This window comes from Ochotona princeps, chromosome 13, assembly GCF_030435755.1.
Source record: "Ochotona princeps isolate mOchPri1 chromosome 13, mOchPri1.hap1, whole genome shotgun sequence".
Lineage (NCBI taxonomy): Eukaryota > Metazoa > Chordata > Mammalia > Lagomorpha > Ochotonidae > Ochotona > Ochotona princeps.
Window position 1 is genome coordinate 16,297,550 of NC_080844.1, and position 22,159 is coordinate 16,319,708.

Consider the following 22,159-nt stretch of genomic DNA (forward strand, 5'->3'; position numbering starts at 1 on the left):
GTTCTTCCGGATCCCCCATGAAAGTGCAGGGTCCCAAGGCTTTGGTCCTCGACAGCTTTTCCAGGCCACAGGCAGGGAGCTGGATGGGATGTGGAGCAGCAGGGACACCTGGTATTCATATGGGATCCCGGTGCATGCTCAAGGCAAGGATTTAGCTACAGACTCATTGCACTAGGTCCACTACCCCCCTGCCCCCTTTTTTGGACACAATTCTTGTATATTTATTTGAGAAGCAGCTCCTAACAGCAGTTTATTCCCCAGATGTCCACAGAGCTGGGCTGTGAGCAAAGCCAGGGGACAGGAACTCAGAATCCAGGCCTCCCAGAAATGGGACAGGAAATCAGTGACTTCAGCTGTCATCACTGCGCCCCAGATTCTCATATTAGCAACAAGCTAGAGGCAGGAATCAGAGGTAGGATTCAAATCTAGGTACTCGGAGGTGGGAGGCAGGCATCATAACTAGTAGGTTAAATACATTTTCTTCACCAGCCTTTCTAACATGGTGGGCGGAATGGTGGTATCTCATTGTTTTCATTGTGTTTCCATGACTATTGACTAAGTATCTTCCACATGCTTGTCATCCACCTGCACTATTTTCTTTTGTGAAATGTCCATTCAGATATTTTTCCCAAATTTGTTTGTGATTTTAGTCTTCTTGTTAAGTTGTAAGCAGTACACATTAACATTGTGTAGTTTAGGGCCTGGCACGATAGCGTAGTGGCCAAAGTCCTCACCTTGAACACCTGGGATCCCATATGGGTGCCAGTTCTAATCCCGGCAACCCCGCTTCCCACCCAGCTCCCTGTTGGTGGCCTGAGAAAGCAGTCAAGGATGTCCCAAAGCCTTGGGACCCTGCACCCGCATGGGAGACTCAGAAGAAGCTCCAGGCTCCTGGCTCAGCTCTGGCCATTACAGCCACTTGGCGAGTGAATCATTGAATGGAAGATCTTCCTCTCCGTTTCTTCTCCTCTCTGTGTATCTGCCTTTCCAAAAATAATAAATAAATCTTTTAAAAATTGTGTAGTTAAAAAAAACTTGATGAGATATAAACCACAAACTATACAATTCATCATTTAATAGTAAGCAATCAGGATCAGCACATTTGCAGAGTTGTGCAACTGTCACCATAATTAACTTTAGAGCATTTTCTTCACCTTGAAAAGAAACCTTCCGCTGTTTAGTCATCAGCCAGCTTCCTTCCACTTCCCTCCCCCTCTATGGCAGGCAACCACTAATCTATTTTTCATTTGACCTTTCTAGACATTTCATATTAAATAGGATGGGCTTTTATACTGGCTTTACACTCAGCATAAAGTTTTTAAACCCTATTCATCTTGCAGTTTGCATTAGTGCTTCACTGTAAAATTATAGAATAAAATTCCATTGTACATACATAGTGTAGTTATCCATTTATCAGTTACTTTTTGATTATTGTGAGCGATGCTCCTACAAACACTGATGTACAAGCCCCTACATGCAAATAAGTTTCATTTTTCTTGACAGTAAAAGGAGTGAAATTTCTGAGTCACAGAACAACTCTATGTTGAACATTTTAAGGAATAACCAGATCGTTTTTCAAAATTAGCCACACTGTTTGCATTCCCATTGGCTCTGTGTGAGGGTTCAGAGTTCCCCACATCCTTACCAACACTGATTACTTATTTGTTTCTTTTTATTGTCCTCATCCCAGTGGGTAAGAGGAGTTACCTTATCGTGGTTATAAAGTGACTTTTGAAGAAATGTCTTAAGTGGAAAAAGTCCACTTCCTCTTTCCTAAATTGTTATCATTTATGTGTATGTGCTTGATGTCAAGGATAGCACCTTCCAATGTTTTCCAAGTGTCTTCTCAGCCTTTATTCCTCTGAGTCTCTACATACATTCTTTGCTAGTTGTACTTACTTCACAGGTGTCATCTAGCCTTCATTTTAAATGCTGTCTCTGAATCAATAGTTCCCAAATTGCATCTCTAGCCTGATCCTTGACTTGGAGTACCAGACCCATAAGTCTTAGCATCCACTCAACATCACCAAGTGGAAGCTCTATTTTCCTTTGCCCTTTCCGATCTCTCTTTTTGACCTGCTGTGCTCTGGGTTGGAGGGCACAGGCATTTGCTTCTTGCAAGAGAATTTCTTAGGTTCCTCTGTCAGCACTTTAGGCTGCATTTGGTGCACAGGAAGCAATCTATATAAGGTGCACAGGAAGCACGGATGGGAGACTAAAGAGAAGAGCGGGGGTGAAGCCACAGCTGCTGTAGTTTCCCCTGTTGGCCTTGGGCAGTGTCTTCAGCAGAGGCTGCTGCTCAAGCTCTAGTCTCTCTTGGTTCTTTTTCTCCCACTGCTGCACCAGCCCTTCTTCCCACTGTTGTCAGTCATCTCTGCTTGGCTGCCCAGCCTATATAACCATATCCTCTGTCTGGCATGGGTAGAATGTTCTCTGCTTCCTGGTGTAGTCTGAGCTCATTGAATTCTTGAATGGGCATCTCAACACGCCTTGTACACACTCTGGCTTTCCCTCTCCTGCTGTTCCTCCTGTGACTTTCTCCACTTCAAGCCATGCAACCCCATCTCACTCAACAAGTGAGTGCTGTCCTTGACACTGCTTTTCCTCTCCTACCTCTGTCCAATACAACAGCAAATCCAGTTGGCTTCACTTCATGAGTCTACCTAGAGTTGCCTGTTTTTCTCCACCTCCACTGCTCTCACTGTCTGGTCCAATCCATGACTTATTCTCACCTGGATTATTGCTGTCGTCTTCCAATCCTCTGGTCTCCATAGATAAGCCAAGCAGCCCAGTGCCCTCTCTAAACTGTACATCAGTTTATGCCATCCTTCTACTGAAAATGTTCCACTTGCTTCTTAGCTGGGCCTGAAAACAAGACAAAGTCTTGACAACCAAGTCCCAATGCACCTGCCACTGAGAGGATTCCCTGTTGCGCCCATCTCCACCAAGTGCATTCTGTTTCAGCCCCACAGGCCTGTGACTCTTGACAGAATGCCCAAGCAACAGCCCTGCTTCTGTCTCTTGCTCCTCCCTGCACCTTCCCTTCCATGCTTTTCTTGCAGTGGTCACAGGATCCTTGATCATCTCCTTCCCCTCTGAGTCAGACATCACTCCTCTGTCAGAATCCTTTTTGGATCACCACATAAAAGGGTCCTTCAAAACATTTGTGGGAAAATGGAAGAAGCCATGTATTTAGGTGCAAAAAAATGTAAAGTCCATGCACAGTTTCTTCGTATACTCACGAACTTTTTGGAGACTCTCTCATTTGTAGCAGTATCCTACTTCAATATCCTTTTCACCCTGGTTAACTGCTCTCACAGCACTTAGTGCCAACTCATGTATTACATAGCTGTTTGTATGTAGGATGTCTCTTCCAGTTGCAAGATATTGGGAAAATCAAGAATTTTTTAGGGCTGCAGTAGCCAGTCTCTTAATAATACCTTTCATTTGGTTAAGTGCTCAGTAACATGTTTGTAGAGTAAAACGATTAATACAGAATCCTGCGAGTTGGATATTGTTTACGTTCTTCCACTTTTAAACAAGGGCTAACAATAAATCTAAGATGTACAGCAAGTTTGCTTTGTGTCGGGAGTCACGCTAAGTTTTACAGGGAGTACATAATCTATTTTCATTAACGGCCCTCGGGTTCTCTATACAAGGCACAGAAGACGCCGGCCCAGCAAGAGCTCCGGGGCTGGACCTGGTTGCAACCGGTAAGGAAAAACCCAGCACGTGCAAGCTGCTGATAGCCTTGGGGATTCCGCCCAGAGCAAGGCCTGCGGGCCAAACCTCCAGGGCCCTTCCAAGGCGCATGCTCCGCCAGTACAGGGTTCCCGGGCGAGCTGGACCGCAGTGTTGTCCGGAGAATGCGGGGCGGAGACTCGGCCGCACTTCCCGTGCTCTGCGGCTCTGGTTGGCGGCGCTCATGGCTTCTGTGCTGTGGCGGGTGCCCGCCCACTCACCGGAGCCGCCCCGGTCTGCCGCAAACTCCTCCTAGCCCCGCAGCCCCGCCAGCTCTCTGTGAGACTTGGGAAGGTGGCCCGGGACGGCGGTCTCAGGTAAGTCCAGGCCCAGCGCGAGGCGTGGGGCCGGTCTGCAGTCCGAGGGTCCTAAGGAAACCCCGCACCACCACCCCCATCCACAGGGCGCAACCCTCGCGCCCTGCGGCTATCTGCTTGGATCCTGGCGCGTTGTGTGTGGGTGTCTGTGGGTGCTTTGCCTGCGGCTGGAGGTGCCTGGCAGGCAATCTGGAAAGATCCGGGCGCTCCGGAGCTGTCCGTTCTTTCCTGAGCGCGCGCTCCGGTTCCAGGAGAGTTGCAGAGTCCCTTGCCCTCAGGGACAGCCGGGGCGTTTTGCTCCCAGCTCCCCTTTCTTGCGCCTCCGCCTTGCTTCCCGTTATTCCCTGCAGAGAGTCTGCCTGACAGATAGGGGTCTTGATTGAATACTAGCGATTCTGCAGCCTGGCGCTTTACCTTCAGAACTTAGTGTGGGTGCAAGGGACTTTACAAGCGCTGCTGGCGGTTCCTGGCGCGGAGGTTACGCAGGAGCCGTAATGATTCTTGTTGGTATTATCCCTAGAAAGCTGAACGGAAAGCTGCACTTTTCTTTTGCCCCTGAATTGTTGGGCCACCTCGTCACCCTCTTCTTCCCCCTCCCCAACCCAGTATCTGTGTTGGGTATCTGCTACGTTTTGGCAGGTAGAATCAGACTCAGGCTCTACCTTGCTTTGGAGTGAATGAGCGCAAACACTGCCTGTATTGTTAAAGAGTCAGAAGACCCAGGTGACTGTGCTGCAAAGGTCTAGGACAGAAACAACAGGAATCCAACTTCGAGGGTTTTTTCCCTCCTTTGAATGATTCGCACCATGATTTGACTAAGTGGCAGAGGAACGAACATAATGTTTTCTGACAAGTTAGTTCACTGAGTAGCACAAACGGTAGAGTAGTTTAAGCTGTTACTTTGGCTGGATAACCGGTCCAGATTCCGTAGAATAGAGGCTGGGGAAAGAAAGCAACAGTTACTAACCCCTGCTTTCTCCCTTTTAAGTACTTCTTATTCTCTAGTGATAACGGACTTCGGAGGAGGGAGGGGATATGGAGTTGCAGTAACAGGTACCCTTGAGAATTACCAATTTATCGGTCAGTGCCATGGGCTTGCTTTGCCAGTTAAAACTCAACCCGATGTTTGGTCTTGTCTTAGAATTTAGAGGAAATAACCGGGAAAATAACTTCAGGAGAAATTTCACCAACAGAAGCAGATCAGTTCATTTTGCAATTTCCTGAGAATTCTTAAGCTTCTTAAGAATTGTGGAATACTTAGTTGAAGCACAAGTCTTGGCTGAGAAAACCAAGCCCAGCAATAGAGAGGGATTGTTGCTGTAAGGTGGCTGGATGTATTTCAGCTGTACATGTTTTCTGAGTGAGTTCTGGCATGTGCGAAGTGAAGCCATCAGTACCTTCTCTGGCATGAACCTGTGTGTCACACCCTAGCAATGCACGGGCATTGTCATCCTTCTCCCTTTCTTCTCTCTCCAGGCAACACGGCCCTACTTTTCTTTCTTTCTTTTTTTTTTTAAATTGCATTTCATTTTATGACATCGTTTCATAGGCTCTGAGGTTCCCCCAACCCCTCCCTGTGCCCTACCCCCATGGTGGATTATTCCACCTTATTGCAGTATTACAGTTCAAATCCAGTCTTGTTTCTTTCATTGCAAGCATATACCATGCATAGAGTCCAGCATCTTATTGTCCAGATCACTTTCTCTCAATATAGATCAAGTTACACTTTCTAGAGCTTTCTATAAATAGGCTCATACATTTTTACTTTTCTGTTTTCAGTCAGCCTAATTATTTTGAGTTTTATCTGTGTTGTTGAGTAGTATGTATGTACCATAATTGGTTTATTCATTCACTCTTTTGGGGCATCTGGATTTCTCCAGTTTTTGGCTGTAGACATAAATAAGGGACTTCAGGAAGTTTGTGGAAAGAGGAAATTAAAAGATAATTGTATTTCATTGCAAGCATTGAAATCCATGCAGTTCTTTTTGGACACTTTTTGAACACTATTGAATGCATAGATTTCAGTATCTTCTGCAGCACATAATTTAAAAAATAAATTTCGGGCCCGGCGGCATGGCCTAGCGGCTAAAGTTCTCGCCTTGAACGCCCTGGGATCCCATATGGGCGCTGGTTCTAATCCCGGCAGCTCCACTTCCCATCCAGCTCCCTGCTGGTGGCCTGGGAAAGCACCCGAGGACGGCCCAATGCATTGGGAACCAGGAAGAGGCTCCTGGTTCCTGACTTCGGATCGGCATGCACTGGCCGTTGAGGCTCACTTGGGGAATGAATCATCGGATGGAAGATCTTCCTCTCTGTCTCTCCTCCTCTCTGTATATCTGACTTTGTAATAAGATAAATAAATCTTTTAAAAATAAAAAAATAAATTTCAATTTCATTTGGTGTGAACTTGAAGTACCCTCAGACCAGTCATTGTATGAGCATAAATGCATGCATATATATGTGTGTGTGTGTATATATATGTGAATATATATATTATATATATATATATATATATATATATATATATATATATATATATATATATGTAAAATCATGTTTAGTGTTACAACTTGAGAGTACTGGGCTGTGTGTAGTCCCAGCTTTTCTTGAATCATCTGGATGTCTTCAGGGGAAGGAGGACCACCTTTCATCTCTGAAATGTTTTCTTTCTGGTGATTCTTTAACTATTGCTTCCAGCAACTGAGCTGATTTTTGCTAATGGTTGGAAGAGTTTCAGAGAGAGTGAGAGAGAAGAAAAGACTTCTTCTTTTCTGTTTCTCTCTTAGGCTCTGTTTTGTTTCATTTCACTTTTTTACCTTGAGTGACAAATCTGACCTTACTTTGCACAAGAGCAGAAATGGATAGATGATAAGAGGCAATAGCTAATGTCAACTGAGAAAGTGCTTTCATCACAAGGGAAGGGGAAGAGATGGGAAATTAATAGGTTCCATAATGTTGTGAATATTCTTCTTTCTCAACCTGTCCTGCTTTAAGTTCTGTCTTTTGTTATTTCTGCAAGGAACAAGTTGTTTAATCTGGTTAGGAGGAAAGTGGGTATCCATTTCCGAAGGTCACGTGTTATTTGGGGGTGACAGGTACGGAGAATCTTAGCAGGAAAAAATTCTCATTTTTTGTTTCCTGTTTGTCTTTCTCTTTTACTCACCCTACATTGCTCAGAAATGCTTGGGAATCTTATTCATCTGCTAAGGTACTTTTGTTTAGTAAGATTTGGCCAAATAACAATAGACTGTTTCATACAGAATAAAAATGCAGCTCCTGGCGCTGGTGAGCTGTTTGGTCCTTGGGACACTGCATTCTGAGGGCTCTAGAAGGAGGCTCACTTCTGTGGATCCTGAAGTATACATGAATGTGGTGAGTATGTGAAAGCCATGCGCAATTAGAATGCCTTTGCGACAAATGTTACTTTCTTCGTCCAGTTATATGGCTATCCAGAGCCAGAACTCTAATCTTTTTATAGCTTGTTATGTTTTTCACTTTCTAGGAATCTTAGCTTCTGTAAGCTGGAGTTTGCCCAGCAAATAATATGTATTTAGTAAACCTCATTTTACTTTTATACATTTCTTAGTAAGATGCATTTTTTTTATTCACTCATTTCATTTTTCAGTCTCACAGTTTGTTTACAGGGCAGTAAGAACGTGTTTAAACTCTTCATTGACATTGCTCATGAGGGCTGCTTTTGGAATTCATTGAACCAGATTGTGATTAAAGAAAAAAAAATCTTAACAACACTCATTTATGTTTGAACTAATGGGAAAACATAAAATATTAAAGAAAGCAACATCTTTAACTAGCTGATGCAGTGGCCCAGCTGAATAACCCAGAGATTGGCTAGTGCAGAGAGTATGACCTGGTAACAAATATTCCCCCTTGCAGAATGAAAACATTATATCTTTTCAAGAGAGGATGATGGACACTTATTTACACATGAACTATTTTGAGTAGCAGAATCGGTCTTCCCTTTCCCACAGGAACTCCTGATTAGTAATTGCTCTGTGGGTCTTTCTTTCTGGGAAAGCACATCTATCGTAATTCCTTACTTTTTCAATTTTTCTTACTCCCAGCTCTTGGTACTCCAGTTTAATATTTTTTTAGTCAGTGATTAAAAACAAATACATCGTTAAGCTTTATTTCTCAGCATGGGCTTATTAAAATAAGGAAGATATTTTCTAATTTGACAGGATTATGTGGTTTTCTGTAAGAAGAAAGAAATGAGTTACTCTATTCCTGATAGGCAAAATGGGAACAGTGAGGCCCATAGCCATGATAAAGTTAGAGGTACTTGGCATAGAGCATCCCGAATGATGAAACCGCATTTAACGAAACACCTGTGAGTTGGTAAATTTTTTTCCCATTTAAAGTGATGTTGGCATCTAGATTGAACAGATTAAAATTTTAGTAACAGTTTCTTCCATAGAACCCAGAAAATGTCATCTGCAGTCTGCTGTTCTCAGCTGTCTGTTCATGGAATTTGCATCAGAATCTGCTCATAGTACTTACATCTTTTTCTATCTTCAGAGTGAAATTATCAGTTACCGGGGGTATCCTGCTGAGGAATACCCGGTGGAGACCCAAGACGGATACATTCTGAGCCTTCACCGGATCCCTCATGGGAGGAAGAACCATACTGACAAAGGTTTGAGAATTTTCTCATACAAAATAGCAAAGCTCTTGAAATGTTATTGAGACACCTGTGTACCACATCAAAGTGTTCCTGCTTGCTCTCCATCCTGACTGCGGCTTCCTGCCAGTGCATACCTTGATAGGCACTAATGTTGGTCCAAAGTGTGAAATTTCTTCCACCTGTGTGGGAGAACTAGTTTAAGTTCCCAGCTCCTGACTTTAACATGACCCAGTCCTGGCTGTTGCATGCTTTGGAGGAGTGAAGCAGCAGATAGGACCTCTGTGTGTGTATGCGTGTGTCTCAAATAAATACATTTTAAAGAGACAAATATATGGATCTTACAAGAAATTTTTTTAGGCTGATAAAATGAGCAGTGTGAATCCTAGTTAAATGCACTGAGAATCCCAGGAAAAGCACATTTCTTCTTTTTCTGTGTCTGCTCTAAGATTCCTTCTATGTGCAGGTACAGCACTTAGAACCATGTACCCTGCAAGTCCTGTTGCAGGTGAAGACGTGGTATCCGGAGGTAGGAGGACAGTGTGCTTGGGCTTGACCTGTACCTGGAGGATCTCAGTGCTGAACCTGGCTCTGCCCTAACTGCTTGTGTGTGTGCACTTCCATGGGTCTCAGAGCCTCATCTGCAAAAGACACTCAGTGATCTGGAATGGCTTAGTTACGCTCACTCTCTCATCCTATTCGGTTAAATTTCTTCTCTTTATCTTTTTTGGTAGAGCTGTTAGAGGATGGGAAAGTATACACTGTTGGTCTTCAGAATGGACAACACACATTATTTATGTTGAATCTGGCCTTTGTATTAGATACCCAACCTACTTCTCTGTCCCTCTCACCCCCATTGGGGATCAGGAAGGATATCTATAACTAGCTTTGAGCTGATTTCAGAGGGACGTTTTCAATAAATTCTTGATGAAAGACTCAGCTCTGCAAAGGAACTGAGTTTTCCTAGAAACTGCATAGGTGCTTTTCTGATGCTCCGGGTGGCCCTGGGACAAAGAGGAACCTGGATCAGTGACCCTTGGCTGACTTTTACTGGAGTAATTCTGTGTGGTGTCACTTTGCCTTCTTTAAAGTACGATAACAAGAATGAACAAGGAACCTCTCAGGCCTGACACTTCCCCTCTGGACTTCTTCTTCTATTAATAGCACCATCATCCTCCCGATGAACTGGGCTGGGAACTGTAGACTCATTCTTGTCCTCTACTCCCAAATACTGGCAGCTCTGCTCTGGGCAATCCAGGTTACACTGCTTTCCTTAACCAAGGCCTCCTTCAGGCACCTGAAAAAAAGCTCAGAAACAGAGAGCCCTGTTCTGCTATCCTTTTGAATTAAAAAAGGGAATTACAGGGGCTGGTATTGTGGTATAATGGGTAAAGCCTCCACCTGTGATGCTGACATACAGTGTATTTGTTGATTTGAAACCTGCCTGTTCCACTTCTGATCCAGCTCCCTGCTAATGAAACTGGGAAAGTAGCAGAGGATGGTTCAAGTGCTTGGGACCCTGTACCCATTATGGGAGACCTGGAAGAAATTCTGGGTTCTTGGCTTTGGCCTGGCCCAGTCCCAGGCATTGCAGCCATCTTGGGGGAGAACCAGCCATCAAAAGATCTTTGTCTCTGTTCTGTTTTTCCATGTGTCTCTGTCTCTCAAATAAATAATCTTTTTTTTTTTTAAGTGAATTACGAAAAAGGAAAATGGAAATTCACTCTGCTTATAATTTAATAAATTAATGCTTCTAATATGCCCTCAAAATAATGCCATATACCTGTATTGGGATTTTGTTTGTTTGTTTGACTGTCCTTCTTTCTATCTGTCAGTTCATTCTCTGAGTCTCCACAGTGACCAGCACTGGGTCAGGCTAAAGCCAGGAGCCAATAACTCCATTCGGGTCTTCCTCGTTGTGGGCAGGGACCCAAATACTTGAATCATCTTCCGCAACTTTCCCAGGCACATGAGCAGAGAGCTGAATCAGAAATGGAGCAGGTAGGACTGGAAATGGCACTTAAATATGTGATGATAGTGAGCCTTGATTCACTGTACCAAAACACTGGCACCTCCTCTAGACCATTTCTAAGAAATTACAGGACACGTTAACATGTTAATAATTTGTCGCTACGGCAGTCCTTGTGGAAGCCAAGTTGCTCCTCATTCAACTATGCTGTGGTGGGCCCCTGTGATTGTAGGTGTCCTCCCTTGGAGATAATTGGAGATTTTTAATGAACACAGGGCTGGCCTATTGTCCTGTCAGTGACTTCTTGTAAGTTCTGCCAGCTGCCCTCTTCTCTGCCAGCCTCCCAGTTCTTATCCATGCTAAATGGCTTTATGTGATTTAAGTTTCTTAAGATATACATTCTGTCCTTGCTGTGGTGTGCACCTTTCACCCCATTCTGTACAGTAGTAGCTTTTGGCTGCCTTTGGAGTGAGTATATGTAGGCTCTTTCCCACTTAGTCAGCAACCTTCTTATCTAGGATTCAGCTAGGGCTTGCATTTTGGTAACCCCTTAAGGGAACTGAAATTCAGAACTTAATCATTTATAAGGAAGTGCTTCTATATTTATCTGCTCAGCCTTACTTCAGAAGATCATGGGATGTTAGCACCAGAAAGATCTCAGCTTCTTGCCTGGACACACTCCTCTAGTGGGTTCCAAGATAAAATGCTAAAGTTAGGGAACTTGTGTTCTAGCCCAACACCCTGATTTTACTGGGAGAGACTGCTTTTTCAGGAAGGCAAAGATACTTGCCCCAGGTTGAAGGGTAATGGCCCAGCCAATGTGACTACAGAATTCAGTGTTCTTTGATCTGGAGAGTGTGGTGTTATGTAATAAGTATTGAGTAAGTTGATCTCATGATACTCATATCTTTTACTGAGTAAAAAGAAGAAAATCGATGCTGTTTTTGTATGAAATGCATAAAATAGCAACAACATACAGGACAGATTTACTCTTAGCCTAACTGGGAAATTGACCAATTAGTGGCACTTGTGTAGTTAAAATGTTATGTATACAACTAATGGCCCTGTGGGAGCACAGGAACAGTTCCTTCTCGGAAGGCCTGGAAAAGAGGTTGCCAGCTTCCAGACTGTGAGGAAAACAAACAACAATGACCAGGAAAAAAAAATCAGCTCTTCAACTGTGGCCTTGACAGAGACTGCCCCCTGAGCTTTGAGTCATAGGTATATACTCACAATGTGGCTTGTGGCTTCAGTCATTGGTAGGATAGATCATTGGCTTGTGTTTTGATTTGTTTCTTTTAAAGATTCTTTCTAGTTTCAGATTTTTTTTTTTTCCCTTTCAGAAACTGTTCCATTTTACAAATACCATTTACGGAGCAAATTCAGTGTGTGCTAATAAGCTTCAGACTTCATGCAGGGCACGACCCAACCCCACAGGCCTCACCTCCCATGCTTCTTGTTCTTCTTTTTAAAAATGTTTATTGGAGATTTTTTTATATTATATATTTTTTATCAGAAAGGCACATTTAGAGAGAGAATAAGAGACAGAGAGAAAGATCTTCCTTCTGCTGGTTCACTCCAGAAATGGCTGCAATGGCCAGAGCTGAGCTGATCTGAAGCCAGGAGCCGGAATCTTTCTTTGCATCTCCCATGCAGGTGCAGGGTCCCAAGGCTTTGGGCCATCCTCTACTACTTTCAGGCCATACGCAGGGAGCTGGATAAGAAGTGAAGCAGCCAGGACATGAGTTGATGCCCATATGGAATATCAACACTTTTGCTTGCAGGTAGAGGATTAAGTCCTTGAGCCATGACACTAGCCCGCCTCCATCCCCCACCCATGGTTCTAGGCAAATGCGGTTCATTAATCCATACCTTGGCTGGGTGACAGTGAGGGTTCCTTTGCCTAATGGAGTAACCTGAATCAGTGTCAGCTGGGCAGCTGGTCTTACATATCCAGGTTGTAGCTGGAGTACAGGGGCTGGGGCAGTTTGGCAAATGAGAGTGTACTCAGTGTGCCCTGCTCACTCCCCGGCCACTCTCCTCACCCTTTCTTCTCCTGGCAGTTAGTACTCTGATTCTTCCTCTGTCTGCAAACTTGAAAAATAACTTCTTCAGGGCAGCTTTCCTAGCCTTTCCTACTAGGCCAGGCCCCTGGCTATGTATTCTCTGAGATCTCTGCTAATTTCACAACAGTTAAGATAGTGAACAAAAACTGTGGGCTGGGTGTGCCTGAGCTCTGTCTTCCTCATTGGACCTAAAACTATCCGAAGTCTTTTCTGACTCACTCCTCCGGTAATTGCTCTGGCCTGAAGTATGAGGTATCTATCATGTGTCCTGGCAGCCTTCCTGCTGTTCACAATGCATTGAAACCTCACAGTGATCCTTGCTCAAGGCCACATCAGATTAAGGATTCTCTGCTTCTGTTGTCAGAAATTGCCCACAGAGATTGGGGACCTCCTAAGATGGGTGACTAGAGGCTTTGTTCTCTGGCAGTTATACGTGGGCCTGTGAATGGCTGCCAACCTGTGGGTTAAGTTACAGCTCTACTGCTTTACCTGAAAAACTCAGGGATTTGCTGAACCTCTCTTGGTTGTTAATTTTTTTCATCTCTTACATCAGAAATGTAAATCCCCACACCTCTATTGTGAAAGACATTCAGATAAACTAGGCTTGTGGCATCATCAACATCCAGATAAAATAGGTCTGTGACTTGCCTTACCTGGTTCAAATGGGAGTTGTAGTTTCATGTATTGCGATCATATCCAGTCCTCCTTGATAGGGAGTGTTTTCTTCTTTTGTTATTATTATTTTCTTTTTTGAAAATTTCTTTTTATTATCATATACATAGTTGAGAGGGATGTACGCCCCCGTGGGCCTCTGATTTAGGGTGGAGAGGGTCAGGTATGGAAGAAGTTGGTTGGGACACATGTTCCAATCTTTTTTTTTTTTCTCCTGTGTCCATAGGTGGGGAAGGGGAGAGGGCTGCTCATTGCTTTCAAACTACATCAACGATGGGGAGAGTCATTTGATGATGCCCTGGAGAATCTGACATGGGGAAGAGTGTTCTGAGGATATTACTCCAGCGATTTCAGTAGCCCTGAGACATTGTCAGTTTTATTGCTCCAGAGTTAAGAAAATTTTTCCACGGTCTGCTTGTTGACTAAGTCTACTTTGGTGAACCCATAGACCCAGGGACATGCTACAACGCTTGGCCAGGAGAATCCCAATGTAAGACCTGTTTCCAACTGTGGATATTGAGTGTGCCAGTTGCTGCTATAGCCTGGCTTAGCCTGCCTTGACCCTAGTCCCAGTTCTAGCCAAGACTTAGCCCAGCCCACCCCCAGCCCTGATGTGAGCAAGCAGGTATTGTATGTCAAGTAGACCTGGCCTGCACCCTGTCCTGGCTCTCACTCATGCTAGTGAGTGCTATGCAATGACCATGCCCACCCACCCATCTCATACTTGTGCCCATGGTTGCTACAGCCTAGCATGGTCTAGCCTGCTTCCAGCCCTGGCTCTCACACTCACCAATGGGAACCGTGGATTAGCAGGGAAGTTCCCCAAATTCTGCTACTAGGTCTGCTCCCAAGCCTGGATTTTGTATGTGGCACTGGGTGCTGTTATCTAGACTAATATGGCAAGCACCCAGTCCTGGTAGGTACTACAGCCTAGCCTGACTGGCCTGCACTCATTCCAGCCCTCACTGATGGCTGCTACAGCCTGGCCTAGCCTGGCCGATCCCCAGACTCAGCTGTTGTGTGACACTGGTGAATGCCATGGCCTAGCCTGGCCTTTCCCACATCCATTCTGTCTCTTGTGAGCACAAGCAAGTGCTGGAGCCAAGCCCAGCTTGGCTTGCTCCCAGATCCTGCCCACATACATGCTGCTGGATGCTGCAGCTTTGCCCAGCCTTGTCTGCCTACAGCCCCAGCTCTCACACTCAACAGTGGGAGCTGTAGTCCCCAGAGTCCCTCTACCAAACCCATTCTCAGCCCTGGGTCTTTGCTCATACTGGGGAGTACTTCAACCCAGCCTGGCATGACCCACCCACAGTTCATTCTCTCTTACATGTCAGCAGGAGCTGAGGCTTGGCCCAGCCCAACCTGGTCCCAGACCTGACCCACACAGCCTTGCCTGGCCTGGCCTGCTCCTATCCCTGGTTCCCCTGCTCCCCAGAGGGAGCTGCAAACTGGTAAGGAATTTCCTCAAGATCCCGTATGAGGTCTGCTCCCAGTCCTGGATCCCATGTGTGCCAGTGGGAACAGCAGCCCTGCTTGGCATTGTCTCAGACATGAGTCCCGGCTCATACAGGCACTGATGGGTACTGCAACCTTGCCCCACCCAGCCTTCTCCTTGCCCCAGCTCAGAAAAATAAAAAAAAGAAGAAGCAACTATGTTGGCATACTGGTGTAGTTAACACAAATTTGGCATTAACCAGGTTCAGAATGCCCTCCAGCTATTGGTTGCTTTTCTCCCAGCAGTGTAACATCAGTGGAGGGTAATGACTCAAGAAGTGTATTCAGTAAGACTGTAGGGAATCGCTGATGGTATGTTGGAGCTTTTAATTGATCGGGATGATACTCTGATGGCTCTGTCTTCAAACCAGAGAGGGTCTACCTAAGAAGCCGTTGAACTTGACTGGTCAATAAGATGTTGGACTCTAGGTTTGGTATATGCTTGCAATGAGGGAATCTCAACTGAACTTGAACTGTGGTTATGCAACAAGGTGGAGGAATCCACCATGGGGGGAGGGTTTGGGGAGGGGAGGGGAGAAGCCCAGTTTCTATGAAACTGTGTCACATAATACAATGTAATTAAGGAATAAATTATATATAAAAAAAGACTGTAGGAATCAAGTGACCACAAGTGTTATCTCTGGCCAGGTTTCCCTGGGATTCTTTTTGTTTGTTTTAAGATTTATTTAGTTTTAGTGGAAAAGTAGTTATACAGATAGGAGGAGAGACAGAAAGATCTTCCGTCTGATGATTCACTCCCCAAGCAGCCTCAATGGCTGGAGCTGAGCCAATCTGAAGCCAGGAACCAGGAGTTTCTTCCAGGTCTCCCACACGGGTGCAGGGTCCCAAGGCTTTGGGCCATCCTCAACTGTTTTTGCAGGCCACAAGCAGGGAGTTGGATGGGAAGCACGGCCGCCAGGATTAGAACTGACGCCCATATGGGATCCCGGTGTGTTCAAGGCGAGGACTTTAACCACTAGGCTACCGCACCAGGCCCTTCCCTGAGATTCTAATGAGCACCCAGGTTGGGAAGTCACAGGATAGACTCAGTGCCTACATGCACAAATTGCAGCTGATGCTTCAAAAAAGGGAGTTTGCGCAACCCCTGACACCCATGGCGGGGACATCAGAATTGCAGAATCCAGAGGCTAGAAACAAGGCTGAGAGACCATTCTTGGTGCCCTGTAGCCATGTATTTTCCAGGCTGTCTCTTTCCTATCAAGGCTAGGCAGGGAATGGTGGGTGCTGTGCCCAGGAAATACTGCTTTTTCTGAATCCTGTCTCTACCATTGATGGATATGAAGCTATGGCCACATTCTTTGGCCTCTGTGTGCCTTAGAGTCCTCCTATGAAAAACAATGTACTCAAATCCAGTGTCTGACTCTATTAGTGTCTGATGGCTGTGTAACAAATTGCTATGTGCATAGTGGCTGGAATCCGTACACCTGTCTTTATAGCTCTGGAGTACTGAGATCTTGGCAGGGCTGTTTTCATGCTCTTGCTAGCTCCCAAAGGCTGCCTGCACTTCTCAGCTCTGAATTTTGAACTCAGGGTATACACCTTCCTGTTTCTCTGTTGCTGACCCTTTGTGAGGATCCTTATGGTTGCATGGGACCACCTGGATGATCTAGGATACTCTCCATGTCTCAGGACCCTTAATCACATCTGAAGGGTCCCTGTTGTCAGATAGGGTAGCATATTCACAGGTTCAGGGAATACATGTGTGTCTGCAGGGCCATGATCCCAGGGGTGACTGATCTGAGTTGTGGAAAGAACTTAGTGCTGACACAAAGTCAATGTTTGTGTGCTCTTGCTGTGACTGTAGTTACACTCTCTGAGCTGAAGAATACTAGTTTATTTCATCTATCTTTGCAATGCTTAGTTTCTAAGATTTTATTGCATTTGTGTGTCGTATATTGTATATTGAGCTTTCCTACCTTTCAGCCAGTGTATCAGTCCTGTAACTTTAGGAAAGGACATCTGTAGTTCAGATGAGTAAATCCAACAAGGTTCCTGGCTAGTGAGAACTAAGGTCTGTCTTATGCTAATGTCTTCATATTTGTATTTGTTTCTTTAATGTATTTGAAACTTACACACCCACCACTTTTGTTCCATCAGCTGCTTTACTCCCCTAATGCCTGGAATATCCGGACCCGGAGCAAGGCTAAAGCAAGGCACCCCAGAAACTCAATCCCGGGACCCAAGTGAATGAGCCATGACCTACTGCCTCCCAGAATGCACATTATCAGGAAGCTGGAATTAGGAGTGAAGCTGGGCCAGACACTGACAGGAGGTGTAGGTGTAGGTGTCCCAAACCATGTCGTAAGTTCCGTGTTAAATGCTAACCCCACATAACTTCATCTTTAACCTCCTCTTGTTCTTCATTTCGGTTCTACCCAGGATCTCAGCTGGTTTCTCACAACTGTTTTTGAGTTTGGAGGCGTCTCAGCTGGACTAGTGGCATGACAGAGGATGTCAGTGTCTGGGAGGCAGCAGGAACTTCCCCACCCTCCTGGTCATGTTCCTCCCACGAAGTTGTGGGCTCATTACTTCATTGTCCAAACACAAGGCATCCCCTCCACGCTGCTACCCACACTTTAGCCTCATCAGAGAAGCCGCACTGTGCAAGGCTGTTTCTAAGCTGGTCCACTGTCCCAGCTCTGTGCTAACTACCATAGGTGACTCTGATAAAGTCACTTACTCTCTTTGGGCCAAAAAATTAGCCCCTTCTTCCTGCTCTGTTAGAGCCAACTATTGAAAAACAAATTATAATTATTTTTAAGATGTAGTAATTTTTATTAGAAAGGCAGAATTACAGAAAAAAGGAGAGAAAAAAGAGATTTTCTGTGTGTTGGTTCACTCCTTACATGGCCACTATGGCTGGAGCTGGGCCTATCTTCAAGCCAGGAACTAGGAGGTTCTTCTGGATCTCCTATGTGGGAGCAGGAGCCCAAGGGACTTGGGACATCTTCTGCTGCTTTTCCAAGCACATTAGTAGGGAGCTGGATGGAAAATAAAGCAGCTGAGACTCGAACTGGTATCCGTATGAGATTCCAGCATCAGAGGAGAGGCTTAACATACTCTATCATGGCATTAACCCCTGTTTTCGGTAATTACTATTGTCACACTGAGGTTTATCATTTCAAGGTGTTTTTATTATTTTTCATATTTTCGCCACTGATTTTGTTCTTTGTTGAAATCAAGGAGTCACAAATTCACATAAATGCTGCATCTATTCCACTGTTTTGAACATAGAACTTTCACGGTAAACGTGGTCTTGTTCAGGTAGCAGTGAAAGGAATGTTGGGAAGCAAGCAGTGTGCACAGAGCAACCTCTGTGCTCACCTGCTTGTGTTTTAGTGTCCGCCACAGCTGAACGATCACCTTGTCACTGCGGAGGGCTCAGTTTTATCATCTTTTTCAATCATAGTCCTTCTGGATTCTGGCTGGGGTGGGGAGGTCCCACTCTTTCAACAGATGAGGGAAGTAGGACTCCGATGGTCTACAACACTACATGAGGGGCATTCACATCATCATGTAGGTCAATAGTTGTCACCTAACATCAGAGGAACTGCCATTTAAAAACAATTTATCATCAAATCTAATTAGCCCTCAAAGCTGATATCCATGCATTTAACCAACCACAGATCAAAAATACTTGGGAAAATTGGCTTTTACACTGAACTTATACCAATAATTTCTCTTATTAATATTCCTTAAACAATGTAATAGTAACTATTTGTGTAGCACCTGTATTTATTACATATGATAAGTAATCTTGAGCTGACTTAGAGTTTGGAAAGAGGTGTGTAAGTTGTGCACATGTTTGCATACTGCGCCATTTACTATCAGGGACTTGAGCATCTGAAGAGCTCCTGGAATCAATACCCTGTGGATACCCGTGGATGACTGTATGTATTAGGACATTAGCAAAAATGAAGGTTTCTTTGTGGTTTGGTTCCCCTGCTCATATGGAATCAATATTGAATCTCATTGATAAACAAAACTGTTTTTAGAAGTTAAATATGCCCATGTCACAGCATGAGCTCTCAAGGCTGTGAGATGAGGAGTTTCATGTAGCTCTGAAGGTATGGGCTCACATCAATGACACGTGGTTGTTTCTGTCGCAATGACTTCCCTGATCAAGATTTCTGAATTGGGGTGTGTGTGTTAATGGGGTAGACTTATCAAAGCAGTCACTATTTTCTATGGACACTTCTTCCAGAAAGTTTATCGTAACGTTTACTGAATACAAGATTCTAACTACATTGGAAACTTGTTTTTCAATTCACTTGCAATTTTATAATCCTGAGATATTACTCTTCCTGCTTCCCCTTGATGCTGTAGACTCCTTCTCATTACGGTGCAATAGTTTTGCAAAGTATAACCTGTCTGTAATTTTTGTATTTTACTTTTTTTCTCCTCAAAGCAATGTAAAAACTTGTGTGCTGTCACTGTTCTTGTCGTTGATGGTTTAGTCATTGTGCCAGCTGGATAGTACTTTATGTGGTTGACCACGCATTTGATTAGTCATTTCTGGTGTTTCACTGTAATTAAGAATGGGCAGAAGGCAAACAGAATTCCTGTTTGCTTACTTTGACCCATGCATGTGTCAGTCACTGTGCTAGATACTTAGTTGTCTCATTTATTGTTCTTAATTATTTATGGAACTGAGATTCACACTGGTTAAGTGATTTCATGATAAGAGCTGGTATATGTTGAATTTTTTGTATGTCAGTTGCTTTGCTAAGAGCTTTTCTAAAATATTTCACATTTTATTCTCTGTAAGGTTCATGTGAAGAATTTCTAAAATGCTCATGAGAAATGCATATCATGAAAAAACCCACATAGACTTCAAAATTTTTGATTCCATTTTCTACATACGTTTTGAAATACCTTTGCACACAAAGTTAGGACTCAATAGAGGTCTGTTTGTTGCATGACTGAATGGTCTCAACCTGTTAAAAAGAGTGAGGTCAGATATCATTGACCTCCAAGTCTTTTTTTCTTGCTGTATCCGAATCTCAATACAAAATATGGACAAAATGTAAAATAAACTGACATACGCAACACATTAAAATGTCCTTATGAATTTATATAGTGTGATAATTTACCATTTTGATCAACTTGAAAGTTTTATCCTTTTTGTTGTTGTTGTTCTTAGTTCACAGAAAAATTGCTTAGAAGGTACAGAGATTTCCTATACCAGGCCTCTCTACATGTTCCTCACTCCTGGCAACCACAGAACTTTTCATTGTCTCTCCAGTTTTACCTTTTTCTAGAGTGTCCTCTAGAATGTAGCATTTTCAGATTGACTTTTTCAGTAATAAACTTTGAAGTTTTCCTCATGACTTCTCCCGACTTAATAGCTCATTCCCTGTTAGGGATGAATAATATTCAGTTGTCTAGATGCACCACAATTTATCCACTCATTTACTGAATGCCATCTTGGTTATTTCCAACTTGTAGCAGCTGTCAGAGTAAACAGCCATGTGCAGGCTTTTGTGTGGACATAAATTTCCAACTCCTCTGGGCAAACACCAAAGAGCATAATTGCTGGACTGTAGATAAGAGTGTGTTTAGTATTACAGGAAACTGTCAAACTGTCTTCTAAGGAACTTGTACTATTTTGTAATACTACCTGTAAGGAATTAGAGTTCCTACTGGTCCATTTTTTGGTGGTGATTAGTCTTGTCAGTGGCTTAAGATTTTGAATATTCTTGTGAATGTGTAGTGTTATCTCATTATCTCGTTATGTATCATCTTTTTGGGGAGGGAGTTGTTTTATTGAGACTTACTTGAGAAATGCAATTATTAGAGTAAATTGTAGAAACATTTTGTAAGTTCTTACAAATTTATTAAAAATTTCCTTTGTTGGTGAAGTCAGTGTATTTTGTTACTAGACGTGCAACAGTAATCCTGTTTTGTTGCCTCCTTGCCTGTAATATTTTAAAATGTCTTCATGGTTTTACTAATGTCAAATAAGAGTACATTGCTACCTTAACATTTTAATCTGTTTCTGTTTCATTATGGGCTTTGGGATCCCTTGGGAATTACTTGTTTAGTATGATATGTTTCAAAGAATGGCATTGCTACCTTCTAATCATGAATGCTTTTCAGGTCCACGAACAGTTGTCTTCCTGCAACATGGCTTGCTGGCAGATTCCAGTAACTGGGTCACGAACCTTGCCAACAGCAGCCTGGGCTTCATTCTGGCTGATGCTGGCTTTGACGTGTGGATGGGGAACAGCCGGGGAAACACCTGGTCTCGGAAACACAAGACTCTTCCAGTGACAGAGGATGAGTTCTGGGCTTTCAGGTGAGGTGCAGGGATTATGTCATGGGCCTTTGTCCCCTTAGATCAGATACATGGCTGTCAGCAGAGAAATGAGTAACACTGAGCTAGTCTGAGAGGAGCAGCTGCTGTCTTGTGAGAAGCTTAATAGCAGGCAGTAAAGCAGATTATAACTAAATATAAAAAGATTGAATTAGTTGAGGGTCATTTTGTCATTTCTGGTAATGCAAGAGCTGCTGGGTAAGATGTTCCACATGTTCTAGAAGCCTGTACTCTAACATCACTTTGATCTTCCCAGAAAGTCTCCTCATCTGTGTCAGTCTTACTTGTGCCTCTGTTGGTTAATATTTGTCTGACATGGAGTCTGTTGCGTAAGCCTTCTTTGTCTTGGTTTCTGTGTTTTGAAACTGGAGATTATAAATACTTGTCTCCTGAGATTATGGGGATCTTGAAGGAGAAGATATGGCAGAAGAGCAGGCTCAGTGCTAGCAGTTGGTATCAACTATCTTGTCTGCCTGATGGCAGATCTACACACACAGGCTCCTTCCCTTGGCTCCACACTCGGACCCAGGGCTGTCTTGGTGTCAGGTATTAGAGAAGGTTGGCACTGTGGACTCCTGGGTTTGCTTCTCATTTGTAACACCAAAGCCATCCTAAGGATGTGAAACACAAGAATGAGAGTCTTTATTAAGACCTATGTAAAGCAACATAGCTATCATGTGATTGTTTATAATATGTGAAAAGTCAAAACTACCCAAGTACACCTGCTAGTCGATGGACAGAGTGTGGTCATTTGCGTAATAGAAAGCAAGTGAGCAAGCTTCAGGTTTCTCCGCTACCCTGAATTAAGCCAGAGGTGGAAAAATACTCACAAAAAAAGCTTCCAAATTAGTGAAACTGATTTATGATATGAAAAATCAGGACAGTGGTTACCTTTGGCAGGAAGCTGAAGATCCCAAGGAA

At 43.8% G+C, this 22,159-nt stretch overlaps 1 protein-coding gene across 1 annotated transcript in view; it reads left to right on the top strand.

Moving 5' to 3' along the window:
* Positions 1-4,463: 4,463 nt before the first annotated feature.
* Positions 4,464-22,159, top strand: part of LIPA (lipase A, lysosomal acid type) — a 28,039-nt gene continuing 10,343 nt past the window's right edge. The window contains exons 1-4 of the mRNA XM_058671221.1: positions 4,464-4,486; positions 7,319-7,430; positions 8,595-8,712; positions 21,022-21,220. Coding sequence (XP_058527204.1) covers positions 7,326-7,430; positions 8,595-8,712; positions 21,022-21,220 — 422 coding nt within the window. The 5' untranslated portion in view covers positions 4,464-4,486; positions 7,319-7,325. The remainder of the gene's footprint in view (positions 4,487-7,318; positions 7,431-8,594; positions 8,713-21,021; positions 21,221-22,159) is intronic.